Source organism: Opisthorchis viverrini (genome assembly GCF_000715545.1).
Source record: "Opisthorchis viverrini unplaced genomic scaffold opera_v5_96, whole genome shotgun sequence".
In the NCBI taxonomy this organism is placed as follows: domain Eukaryota; kingdom Metazoa; phylum Platyhelminthes; class Trematoda; order Opisthorchiida; family Opisthorchiidae; genus Opisthorchis; species Opisthorchis viverrini.
Window position 1 is genome coordinate 551,237 of NW_008751749.1, and position 13,951 is coordinate 565,187.

General features: G+C 42.3%; 2 protein-coding genes across 2 annotated transcripts in view; one reads left to right on the forward strand and one right to left on the reverse strand.

Moving 5' to 3' along the window:
* Positions 1-2,075: 2,075 nt before the first annotated feature.
* The window catches only part of T265_05128 (hypothetical protein), a gene marked incomplete at both ends in the record, with an annotated part of 68,669 nt that continues 56,793 nt past the window's right edge, over positions 2,076-13,951 (reverse strand). Inside the window, one exon of the mRNA XM_009170052.1 lies at positions 2,076-2,197. Coding sequence (XP_009168316.1) covers positions 2,076-2,197 — 122 coding nt within the window. The remainder of the gene's footprint in view (positions 2,198-13,951) is intronic.
* Positions 4,118-13,951, forward strand: part of T265_05129 (hypothetical protein) — a gene marked incomplete at both ends in the record, with an annotated part of 45,075 nt that continues 35,241 nt past the window's right edge. Inside the window, 4 exons of the mRNA XM_009170053.1 lie at positions 4,118-4,265; positions 4,300-4,564; positions 4,603-4,766; positions 9,001-9,214. Of these exons, the coding sequence (XP_009168317.1) occupies positions 4,118-4,265; positions 4,300-4,564; positions 4,603-4,766; positions 9,001-9,214 (791 nt within the window). The remainder of the gene's footprint in view (positions 4,266-4,299; positions 4,565-4,602; positions 4,767-9,000; positions 9,215-13,951) is intronic.

Here is a 13,951-nt window from a genome sequence, read left to right on the forward strand (position 1 = left end):
AGCACAAAGTGACTTACAAGAACCAGGGCGCGAAGCAAACTGCATTGCAACTGTTTCCTCCGCAGCTTCAATCGTTTCCGTGTCCTTGGATCCGGTTTCCTTCACAGTTGTTCCAAAGGTTGACATCTTTCCTTCAAACAAGACGACGTAAGATGTCGAGTACTGTAACGGTCGAACGGTATCTTCGAGTGACGCGTAATACCAGAACCTCCGGGTAGGCAAAACAAAGTCGGAGCTGGGTTTCTATACGGTACTATTAGGGTAAGAGAAATTCACAATTTGTACAAACCTCGACAGTAGATACGCGTCCAAAACAAACAGTCCGCTTGGACTTCAAAAGTGCAAAGCAAGGGAGCAAACAGGCTCCAACGTGCGACAGTCACACGTGCAAAGTCAGATACAAATGGCCGGATGACCTCAAGGCCAAATGGGTGAAGTGGTAAGGACAAACAAACGTCAGTTCATATATACACACTAAACACAAAAATGGGGCGGGGGTTACAAATGGGGGCATAATAAACGTGGGGAATTTCATTGTCAACATAACGGATGTTACATCATCAGTGCGTTATTGTGGAGTGCGGTGGTGCGTAGCAGTGGGTTAGTGGTTGTGCCACAAGTCTAATGAGTTTGAGGGACGTCACATATGATGGCGTGCCCTACCACAATTAGAGTGATTTCAATAAGTCTGCTTGTTCTCAGATTGCACCATACTTTTGAGACTAAACCTGCTATGTTCCCCCAATTCGAATTATCCAGCCTCCACCTCCACTTTTGCTCGTTGCAAGTCCGGCCATTTTCCTAACCGCCCAAGGCCACTGGTGGCCAGCAATGCTTTTCTGTTTTAGTTCATGTCAGCTGACTGAGTATTTGAGTTAGTCGGGTCTCATGCCCATTGTTCCCTACAAGTTGCGAAAGAAACCTGTTATTATTATTTCCTCGAATACTTCTCACTATTCATGATATTGTCCCCTTCTCGCGGAATCCACACTACCCGCAAATCCCCCAGTCGTGCCGTGTTCTGACTGTAAAGGCATGATCATGCCAACGGTATGCCACTCATAAGTTAGGAATAAACATTATTATTATTGGCCAAATGATACAGGATAGGGATGGCTTTGCACTTGGTAGACCAGTGGCCATTCAGGGGCTGAGTTCCATAATATATGGTAATAAAATGCAAGAGATCTAGGACAAACCGATATAAGCGCACAGAGAGGTGGTGCGCCTAGGGGAACCAAACGCATATAGACTGACGGGAGTGGACTTGCGGAATGATGTACTGGTTTATGTGACGGGAGTTACGTGATTTGCACAGCCCCATAATCTAGAGAGTAAGTGAATGCAAGGAGAAGATTCATTAGTGGGAGAAGTGCTGTTATCAGCTTTAAGTTAACAAGTAGTGCGTGGCGAAAATAAAGCCTTTGGGCACCAGGGGCGCATACTGGTAGCGGAGAATTAGGAAACTCATGCGTATAACTGTGTATATATATCGTTGTATGCGTCAACTCCTGAGAGTGCTAGGTAGATGCATGTGGATTGGTTGGTGGACAAAGTGGACTTTGATTCGGTACGATCCCAATTATGATAAAGGCAGTCACAGTTCCGCATGGTGATGTAAGCCGTTGGCATCGCAGAGTTTTCAGGATATCTCATCTTTTTTTTACGAATTTCTGCTTTTACAACACGATGAGTGTAACAACCGGGACGAGTCCAGCCCATCAGCAACGAGCATTAAATGACGGTTTACTTGTATTGGTTTTCTGAATTGAGGGCTATCCTCGGGGCCACTGGCGATGGGGAAACACTCCTACTACCGTATTGGTGGGCGTACAAATACACTATGTTGCAATGCAACAGGGCAACTGTTGTAACGGTATTTTCCTCAGCTTAGTTCTCGGTCTGAGCCTCCCAAGCTAGCGTTCACTTCAAAACAACCACCAAAGGTGCACAAGGTCTATTAATGCCCAAAACGAAGTCAAGAACAATTGTACAGCGTAAGCGGTTATAACTTTCTGGAATTTCTGATGCGTTCTGGATGCGCCACTGGCAACCGGCATTTGGCCAATACTGGGTCATGTTTGGCATTTCGGTCCAGATTGTTGACCAATCAGATCTCGTCTTGATGCCGGATCGGAAAGCGTCCCGAATTCTGGGCCAACCTCGAGCGGGCCAGGCTTATCGGCCGTAGCGGCGCCTAAAGACGTGCGGTATAGCGGGATTCGTGTGTATTCCTGCCTAACAGCGACCCTCCTGCAATATGTACCAACCGCCACTCGGGGTTCGCACATCTCGGGCTTGCATCCAGATTTTAAGTGGCATGCCACTTGGTAGCCATAATTAAGGTTTGTGCATTACTAGAGAAATTCAGCTCCCTTGTATCTCATCCGGTCGTGGAAAAGGCAGGCCAGTAAACACACTCAGCGATTTTGAACAAGCGAACAGCAAACAGCCGCTGGATATGACAGGTCCCGGCGGGGCAAATTAGATGGCAGCTACTGTTGGGACGATGGGAACAGAACGAAAATTCCCCGAGCGTGTGAACCATTTCCAAAAGGTGATGGAGTGTGAGGTGCCGAGCAAAAGGGAGACGCACTGCAATGTCATGTGTGCGAAAGATTAACAGGCTGCCTGGCGTATAATACAACCTTTGAACAAGCAGCAAACAGCCGCTGGATATGACAGGTCCCGGCGGGGCAAATTAGATGGCAGCTACTGTTGGGACGATGGGAACAGAACGAAAATTCCCCGAGCGTGTGAACCATTTCCAAAAGGTGATGGAGTGTGAGGTGCCGAGCAAAAGGGAGACGCACTGCAATGTCATGTGTGCGAAAGATTAATAGGCTGCCTGGCGTATAATACAACCTCACGCATTGTGAACTCCGACTTTTGTTTGGCTTATGTTGGTTAGGGCCAGGCAAGACGAAGCATCACCCCCCAAACAGAGCGGATATTGTGGTCCGAGACAAGGACCCAGCTGGAAGGAACGTGGAATACGTTGCCTCAGGGAGAAGGTGGGTCAATAATAGAGCATACTCTGATTAAGCTGGCATTGCGGGCGATTGTTGCTTCAAGCAAATCACAGGGGTAGCAATTTATAGCAGCGGAGTGGCTTATTCATTCCAATTATTGTTTTGCCTTTTCGTCCAATAACTATGCCACATTTTTGGCAAGATGTTTTTGGTATCAACTCACCCATGGGTGACGTTTCATTCACGACAGGGCCAAGGTTTGCCATTTCTACATTACTGTGTTGCAATGGCATCTTTGCACGCAGGCATAATTTGTGACTCCATATTGAGATTCAGACACATATTCTTAAAGCATGTTAAGGTTCCCTAATAATTCTCTCGCGATGAAGCTGACACACCACGATCATGAACAATGTTGCACGCACCATGTACATCACCCAGCCCAACTGTAGGCGGCAGTGCAAGTGATAATTTTGTTCCCACTAAAGACACCTCATAGATGCCAGGTTTCTCTGCTCTGTGTATCTTGGTATACATATGCGACTGCGCTGACTTTGTTGACTTCGCTTATACATGTTACACTGAAAACCGCACATCAGGTTTCCGCTGAAATAAGGAGAACACATTGGTTGTAATCGATGGTCCTTAACAATGTCACTGGCCTTTGGAGGATTAATAATATTTTTGCTATGAGTGGCATGATACTGTGAAAAGCCGTCTAGTTTAGGACGTCCTAGCCATTTTTACTAGCCAGTCCAGCGAACGTGATCCTGGAGACAGGAAATTACGTAAGTTGTGTAGGTTTCATGGGCAACGGTGCTTTCCCACCATTCGGTAACTGGTACTCTAAAAATCGCCGTTGATATATGGAAAACTGACCCGCCCGGAAATTCGTTGACAGAAAGCTGCAATGGCCCCTGTAGGCCTGACCACGTGGAACCCATGAAACCCATGAAACCCATAGAACCACGGAACTCATGAAACTATGACACTCAGGCCTTGTCCGTTTGCACTGTCAAACTGACATCAGCGTTCCTTGCCTGACCTTGAAACCCCAGCCAATATGGATTAGTCATGCTGATATCGAGCAGTTGTCTGTATGCATGCGCTCTATATAAACCTTGCAATCATGTAATAAAAATTGCATGCGACCCTTCGCACACCGGAAAATAGAGGAACGACCTTCCACTGACATGCTTCTCAGGGATTTGTTAATATGCATTTTGCAAATGACCGTAGCCCATGCACTTGTCATACCAGGAGACATGAAATATGTAGTTATCGTTGACGCAGGTGAGCAGATTAGCATTCAGCTAACAGAGTTTAGGAAGTAGTGGTTCACGTGTATATGTATATACCTGGCGCGATGGAAGCGGTTTAAAAAGTCCAGAACTTCTGAAAGATGAGTTCGGGAGGCCTGTAGTAAAAAAAACTTCGCCTGGACTGTCCAGTTTTGCACATAATCCGAAAGATGCCAGAAAACACATAGATGATTTATTAGACTTTGCAGAGAGCGCAATTCCAAAATCGTATCTCAGTGGGACGCATGTATACGTTTTTGCCACAGCCGGGATGAGATTGCTCTCCGCAAAGTAGGTCAGCGCTTTGTTGCGTTTAAATTCGGATGCAGATATCAATGTTTAATATGGAGGAATGTGAGATCAGAAATAAGAAGCCGCTATTCATTCGAATTCGCCAATACAGATGCGAGAACAATCTCAGGAGACGAAGAAGCCCTCTTCGGTTGGATCGCGGTTAACTATCTCCTCCAGCGGTTTGATCGGGATGAGTATGGTAAGTTTCAGTTGGATTTTCATGCACAATGAGATGTTGCTTCAATGGTTTTGCTAAAAAGTCAACAATTCAGCGACACTCACAATTTTTGGCTTTTGGTGACTCAGAATTGTTTGACTGGTATAGGTGTCATTTTCGTGATCAACGTTTGTCACTTTAGCAGCATATTCCTCGATAAAATTTTAAACGTAGATGGTAAAAATAGTTTGCATCATTTGTGCAGCTGGTATCAAACCGACAGATTTCAAACATCCTTCCGAACGATATTTTCGGGCTAAATTTCACTTGTGCGGTTTGTGACTCATCAGTGGCGCTTACTTCTGGACTCTCCTGACGTTAATACTACCGAGGTGACTGCTAGAAGCAAGTAACAATATGTCTCCACGGACACTGATTTCTAGAGATACGCAGCAGGGAATTTTATGGCGTGCATAATTTTAGGTGAGTCAAAGTAGGGAATTTGCTTGGATATTTTTGACTTCACGTGGACCATAGCTGCGCTTTTTCTCAGTGGCTCACCGTATGCCTTTTCCCCATAGACCTTGTGTTATAAATGGTAAAAATAGGACAAGATTGTTCGTTAGATGTTGTTTTGACATGCGTCAGTGTTGTCGAAGTATTATTCAAACTGATTTGTTCAGCTCGCTTGAACAGGTTTGATTTTTTGAGTAGATAAATCATAACAATCCTCCTTATACGGCAACCTGTTGGTGTGTCCTTAATTCACGTCAAGTTGTTTAAGCCCAGACAGGTGCAATCCAAATGCCATAAAATAGTATGAAGTACACATCCTTCGATTGACACTCCTTAACATACGAACTATCTTCAGTGCTTACCTGAGATTCATTTAGTCGAAAACGTGCTTTCATCAGCTGATGTTCAGTTTGAACTTTGACCCAATCTCTACTGATGCCTAAGACACATACTCCAGAGTGAACAGTATAAAACTATCTCCTGGCCCTCTTACAGTGTTCTATTCCACAAGGTTCTGTGATGTCGGTAGAGTGTGCTTTGTATATATTGGTAACCGTATTTACATGCTTAAATGAAGCCCGCTGCTGCAGAACAGTCACGTCTTGCAAGACTACTAAGTTGTCGTGGACAACTAGTAGACTCAAAAATCTTACTAATAACCATCAAGAGGATTCAGATTGTCAAAAATCCTAAGAACTGGACTCTTCATCTTAAAAGTTTGCCGGTACAGAGAACCAGTCTCCAACTTCCTTTCTAAGTAGTCCTTACAGAGTTATAGCAACATATTGTCAATTGTATGAGTGAATAATATCAATATTCCGTCTAGTTTATTTTCGGCAAGTGGATTCGTAATCTTTTGATGGGACATTTTATGCCGATTTCGAGGAGAAAGTTGAATAAGACAGACAAAAGCCACTTATTACGGCAGAAAAGCTCTCGCGGGTTTTGTAAGTCATTGGACACTATAACGAAGGACTTGAAAATTTAAGGCACACCTTTTTTGTTTTAGTGGGGTTTATTTTTATACATAGTTAAGAGCCAGCTTGAGGTCTTGAGTAAACTCATTATTGGTCTATCATATATGGCTACACATTCCACGCAATTAACCAGTGTAATCGATGAATCATCGTAGCTGCGTTCCCACTCGACGTTCTTTTAGTGCCCCGTGAACCTTGAATTATGTTGACATACGCATAGAGTGAGTACTTCGAGAGATAAGAAGTTTCCTATATGTACCCAGCTTAACTGACCGGCTTCAGCGTTTTGGACGTGTACTTTCTTTGGGATGAACGACTGCCACTAAAATGTTGAATCGTTATCCTAAACCGAAGTTGGTGAAGGTTTGGTATTTTTTCAAGGAATAAACTTCCATGAATATCGCATAAACTGTACAAACATCCATTGTCTTAGAAAACAGTTTGTGGTACCTCAGACAAGAATATGATACAAAGAGGTAAGAAGGCTTCACTAGCCTGTTTCATCTGTAAGAAAACCTAGGTAAAGTTGATGAATAATCATGGCCATTAAGAACATTCTGCTTTACAGCATAGGGTAAAAGTGGGCTTCCTGACTTGTGACTGCCATTTATGAGTCTAAAATCTGTTTGAGGATTATTATCTGCATGACATCAGTGTTCAACACCGATGCTTTACTGCCGTACAACCATGATTTATTTGAAAGCCTTGCTGTAAAAATAGAGTAAAGGTGGGCAGGGAAACGACTTATTGCTAGCTTACAACGATCATTCCAAGGTGCTTACACGTCCAGACATGCACTCAGGCCATCTGGATAGAAACTGACGATAGGAACGCCACTAAAGTCGGTTGGCAACCATGTCTTGTAATAAGCCACTCGCAAGTTTGAACGTATAAAGGAACTATCATGGTGCTGGTGGGTTTTGGGGGTAAATGACTTACAAGTAGACTATGGAGTGGCAAAAAATTGACATGAAAACGATTTTAAAGACAAACTAGGACACTTGTGTACTGCAACGTTTTACTTTCACTCGTGTGAAATATTGCACTGAGCTTTTTATAGGCATGCAGCAGGTAACGCTATCAGCACTACCTTGTATTTACTGTTTTGCGATGAAAAAAGCCATACCAAGGGAGATAGTCAAGAATTCAGAATGACTTCCAGGAAAAAGTTGAAGAACTTGTGTTATTGTTTCTAACGACGGCCATACGTCTGAAAAATATCCTTCAAACAGTAGGTAGGAATTGGTCTCTCGTTTTCGCATGCTTCTACATTTTTAAATTGTGTGACTTCTCATCAACGATTCTAAGCAGTCGACACTAATTTCAAACTTCACATAAAGATATGTGATTGTTAAGCGTTTTCTCAGATGAGCAGCCGACAAAGCCACGGCAGTGAGTCGCCGTACTGAGAATTAAAGCCCAAACAGTCCCTGACCACTTGCCTCGTCAATTACTTCAAAATGTAGCAACATCCAAGACAAAAGACGACGCAATACGATTTGGAGTTTGTTCATATTCTTACGAGGACCTCAAATACCGCAAACCATCTGATCAATAGTGTCCTAATGGGATATTAAGCATATGCACACACATGAGTCGTTTGTGAGCTACCACTTTTCGAAGGACTAGGATTGCCATACCAGTGCCCTTGGGCGATTGGGACACCCGGTCCTACATACCAAAGGGTGCTCTATGGTTCGCCCAAACCTATGCTATCAAAAGGGTTTTGGGCGGCAGGCCATAGGGTGCAGAAATTGCATGGGTTTTATTACGACTAAACTGTATTTTTTCATTTTTGCGGCAATTTTCGTGACAATCGGATGTCCAGCAAAAGTGAAACTCAACCAATACTCTGAGGACCGAACCATCACTTCTTCCCTGGGTTACAAGTAAACATTGGGTTATTTTTTGCACTAACCTTGGTCTGAGTAAGGTTTGCAAAGGACGTTGTGTCGATTCCACTTATAACACCTTACTTTGACATGATGCTTAGATGTTTAGTTTGTTAATGTGCGAAGATATAGGCGCCCTTCTTTGGTATTTTTGCAACCACCAAGATTTCTATACCAAGTTTTTGTCCTCCTCTTTGCTTATCGTTTTTGATGGATAGGTGTTTATATACCTGGACAAGTGTGAACAAGGGTTTACGGCCGACGCGTTGCTGCAGGTGATCCTTGGGCTGCCACCACTGGTGCTGTTGAAGAATTCTGTATGCTTACTGGAGATGTGCTACCGTGAGAAGAAAACTCGGTGCCTGATTAAGAAAAACCCCAAGGCAATTTTAAGTCTCGCCACAAGGGGAAAACACTGGGAAGAACAACTCCATCAACCGACTGACATGACTCAATAATATTACACTTATAACCCTTCAAAATACGTTTATCCCACAGTTAAGCTGGAGTGTCAGCCACTGAGGTTGTAATGGGCTAAATTAATGTTGGTTATGGAATCTGAAATTTGTCCGTGACCTATACGAAGCTCGTATATAATTTACGAATTACTTGAATAGTTATGCAAACTAAGTACTGTCTCTACGTTTGATCAGTGATTTATGTTGAAATTTAAATCTCATTTGGTAGCTTTCACAGGTGAATGTCAACAGAATAAAGTGTAAAATTCAGCAATTTCAAGCAAGTTTCTATATTATGTTCACTGAATCCGATATAATGCACTTCATTTAGAGAGCCGATGGGGTCATCAGGATCAGGTGAAGAAAGTTTTAGGTAAAAGTTACATATATGCACAATTCATTTCAATTGATGATTGGTCTTTTGTTATTTCAGAGAAACAAAGGAAATCCACATATGGCATGCTTGATCTCGGTGGTGCCAGCATGCAGATTGCTTTTGAACTCGAACCGAAAACGCGAAATTCGACAAATGTTTTCCCATTATCACTACGAACGAAATCAAGCGAAGATTATGGAAGCTCACTTCAGTCGTATGCCTTGTTCCTGCATAGTTATCTTAGTTACGGGGCCAATTTTATGAGAAAAAGGTGAGAACAACCTTTTGGAGAAAGGGATGTAAATTTCCTAAGATGGTGCTTAACAATATTTGTTTTTTTTTAAAAAAACCCCGCTTTTCTAGACTCTGCCAATCAGTCCCAGTACGGCTGTATTACTTTCCTTAATAGCTGCAGTTCGCGAGAATCCTCAAATTCCGCTGTTATGGGTAAAACTAAATAGATGTGTTGACTTAAATGTCGCTTTATTTTGTTCCCAGATCAATGAAGCTGGTCGTAAGCACGTGACACCAAGTATCATATCCCAATGCAGATAGTTGAATTGGTTAACCTCAGAAACCATATCGTAATACCTCGGATTTTAGTCAAGTGCAATGTGAACTCCTGGTAGAAACGTCTTCCAACAAGAAAGGCGTCATTTGGAAAATTCATCCTACTGAATCTCTCTGTATTGCCTGAACAACATCGCTTTAAGTGAAGCCACAATGAATTCTGGTTAGATAGACTATATGGAGGCGCTCAACTAAGCAAAAGAAGTGTCGTAAACATCAAGGACAACGTTTTTCGCCAAAAACACCAAAACGAAATCAATTTCATCTTATTCTACTTGTTCTATCCATACACTTTATTCCACATGCACCTTGACTTACGAAAGTGAAAACCTACAAATCTTTCCTTGTAGTAGAGCAATTTTGGTTGCTTCATATAGGTAGAAGCCCATCACACTGGCGACGTTTTGATTTCATTTTGACTTGATACGCAGGTATCTGTGCGCTATCCTTGCGGGGTGATATGCATTCGGTAATTTTATCGGGATGAAACATACTTTGCTGATCAAACATAAAGTAAAAGATTGGAGTGAAAATTAAACCTAGGAGATGTATTGGGATCAACAAATGAACCTAATGGCATGATATTTCTCTGAGATCGGATGTTGCAACTTCAAACAAAATGCTACGACATGTGTGTCAGTTGGGCTGTCTCAAGCTAAAAATTGGTTAACGATATTTGCGTTAATGTCTACTTATGAAGAATGTACACAGAACGGACTATTTAAGTTGTACGAATTGAAAGAGCCCCACTCACCTCAACTGAAGTAACTGACTTAAGTGGGTCTCAAGCTTTGTCAGATTAAGTAGAATCTTATCAGACACGTCTGACTGACCAAAAGAAACTAGAGGTATTTCCTTGCATCTGTTGAATTTCCGATCGTGAGGGACGGCTTCTTCGAAGGGGTTAATTTTTTTCAAGTCCAGAACCTCAGCCCCGAGAAAAAACACAGGCTTGCACAAACTTGGCTGTGGATGTCTTTGAAATGAGTGGTCACTATAATCATCATTAGCTGTAAAAACCCGCGCTTGCCGTACGGTATTTCTAGCTTCCACAGTTTCGTGCACCGGTGATTTTCAGAGGAGGGGGTAGACAGCCACGCATCGTACGTGGTAGCCAGTATGAACACATGGATGTCAGTGGGCCTAGAGAGAGATCTAGAGGGAACCATTCATTGAAGGTAACAACTCGAATGCATGAGCTTCAATGAGGGCGCGACTAGGATGTCTTAAAATGTCTGCGACGATGGACGTGTTCCACCCATTCAGGAAGATGGCAATGACCAGCGCAGCTGAGTTTGCTGGTAATGGCTTTCACAACTCGCTAGCAAGTCACTGTTTGACATCTAATGGCCCTTTTGCGTGGCTCTCCTTGCGTAGTCGTGCAAAAATGACACTCTGAGGAAGTCGGTCGACTTGCACGCGGAGCACATGATCACGCCAGCAACAATGATGAAGTGTGGTCATTTTGTACGTCGTGCGCGAGTTATATCTTCGGGGAATTCTTCGACATACCTTAGTATTACTGATTCGGTGTTCCAGTGAGACTCGGGCAATGCTAGTTGACTACAGTACCTTGACTGACAGCTGTCCAGGTAGACGATTTTGTCTACTATTTCAGTCCGCTCATCCGCAAGCATGAATTTAGAGTTTAGGCAGCGTCTTACGATTTGCCGTTGTGAATTGTCCGCCAAACCGGAGGGCAGAATGGTTTTGATTGTCTAATTTCATAAGAAATGGCCATGATGGCATCGGAAACGCCAAAAATCATGTAGATTCACTGAAATGCGCACCAACAGGATGGTTTCTTCGATGAATCTAGTTTTTGAAACCCCAGTCTGATCGTAACGTTGCCAAAATTGGACAGTATTCTTATGTACGCTGCACCGTTCGCTGTGAAGAATCAAGCGTTGATACCTTTGTGTGCTAACTTCTTTGTTAATTGTAAATTCAGTAATATCATTGTGGAAGTTAGCGGGCGAACTAGTCTCGACCAAACAGTGAAGTGTGATGTGAGGTGATTCTGATACGGTAGCTGAGGTGGAGACAAATTGTCTACCTGAATAAACAATGGTCATATGATATCACGCGATATCACAGTAAAATCACTCCACGTTGCAAACACCCATATGAATTGTAGCAAATCATTTATGTACTCTTTAGGGAATAGCTAGAAAGCGAAGTTTCTCTGCAAAAAGGCTCCACAAAAATTAGACTTTTGTATTACTTGATTGCTAATTTTCACAAAAAAGTCCGTGCTAGCTGGACCCTTTAATTTTAGGTTTGAAATGTAGACGAATCTTTGCATGTTCACCGAGAACCCCGTGTATTTTATGCGTACTTGCGTGAGGACTGCCTGATCGGATTCATCAAAACCGCTAATGGCGTAGATTTTGCCTGCCATATTTTCACAAGCTTTTTTCGGAACAGCTGTTTGGGCAAAAGGAGTATTTGCATCACTTCAACTCTCGTTCAAGTGTGGTGTGGATTTGAACCAACCTATCAGCCTATAATGCGCNAATATAATATAATATAATATAATATAATATAATATAATATAATATAATATAATATAATATAATATAATATAATATAATATAATATAATATAATAATTTTTTTATAGGAGGCAGTACTACGATCGCTTTCTTACTTGATCTGTGAGATTTTACAAAGCAACACCCGCCAAAAGTCACTTCATGCACACAAACACATGACGTTTCCAAACTGCCTGAGCCTCTTCGGTTCAAATGTTTTCATGAAGGTTGGTTGGTACAGGCCACACTGCATTGAGATTCACGGAGTAAGGTAGACAAAATTCCAATTTGGTCATGGTTTCAGAGAGAAAAGGACTTGGCTGTGGTAACCAATAACGCCAGTGCGTCATTGGCACATCCTAATGAATGACACATACGGTTTTTTCATACGGTTTTTCTGAATTGTTGTTGGACCAACCGCAGACAAACACTCGTACTTTTAACTCATACAAAGTACCACTTACAGCACTAGTGCATAGATTTTCTCACAAGAAACAACAACCAAGTTGTTGATTGACTGAAGTGTTCGGTGGGTAAACAGTTTTCTCGCAGTGAGTAAAAGAATAGGGTCGTTACAGTTTGAACGTAGAAACGTTGAATAATATTTAATTTCAACTAAGATGTATAGCTGTTGCGTGTTTTAGGGACGATGATCAAAATATGCCCGAGTGTTAGGTCCACGTAAAATTTACAAGAAGCACCAATGTGGTCGTTCAAATGCACCTGGGGAATTTTCGGACTACTCTGCTGATGTTACTTGCTAAACATAAAGGATCGAAATGAAGAAATTTTTGCCCGAAAATGTAGTACTCATCATATGTGTACTGACTGGAGTCAAACGACAAGTTTGATCTCATCCTTATAGTGGATGTTCGTCAAACGGGTCTTTCCACGTGTTGTAGGGTGTCGACCCAATGACATCATGAGAACCCTGAAAGGCACTCCCTAGAGGAGTTTCGCCTGGTCACCGTACACTGAATAATTCAGACGACTAGTATTTTGCGGACCAAGGTAGTCCCCACAGACCATTCCACAATCGTATGTGTCTTCTTACATTCTACGTATTGTCCCGTAAGGCCTCTATGGCACGCTTCGAGATTCGTTGACTCTTCCCCAAACCTTTTTCTGCGTTTTTTTGCATACCAAACAACCTATTCACCTCATTTTGATCGGTGATATTTTTAATTTTAGAATTTTAGAACGTGGCTTAAATTTAACCTGGTGTCTGTTCTCACCAGGGCCTACCCTAATACCATTTCACCTTATACGGCCCGATATCTCATTGGTAGTAGAGGATCTACAGGCAATCTTTCTTACTTAATCGTCAGCCTTGATTGCAACTTCTTATTTCTCTGTATTTACCGAAAAAACGTTTTGAAGTTGTATAAAGCTTTCATCGGTTTGAACTATCTCCTCTCAGATATTAATCATGTGAGCCTGTGATTACGGCTGTCGTTGAGCCGGATGTAATATAACGTCCCGAAACAAATAAATTACCTCATTTAATTAGAAAAGTGAGTTAAACCACTGTAATTTACTGCATCTGACAATGGATACTCTCGAACTATAAGGGAAATAAGGCACATAGTCTGAACAGTTTTGTTTCCGACTCCTGAATATTCTGTTCAGGTTTACCTAGGAAAGAAATGATGTTACCCCTGCTTGGCGGGGTGCGGATGGTGCCCACAGACAATGATTCTCATACTCTCGATAAGGGAAATAAGGCACATAGTCTGAACAGTTTTGTTTCCGACTCCTGAATATTCTGTTCAGGTTTACCTAGGAAAGAAAGAAATTTACCCCTGCTTGGCGGGGTGCGGATGGTGCCCACAGACAATGATTCTCATCACTATATACATGTACATATATATATATATATATATATATATATATATATATATATAT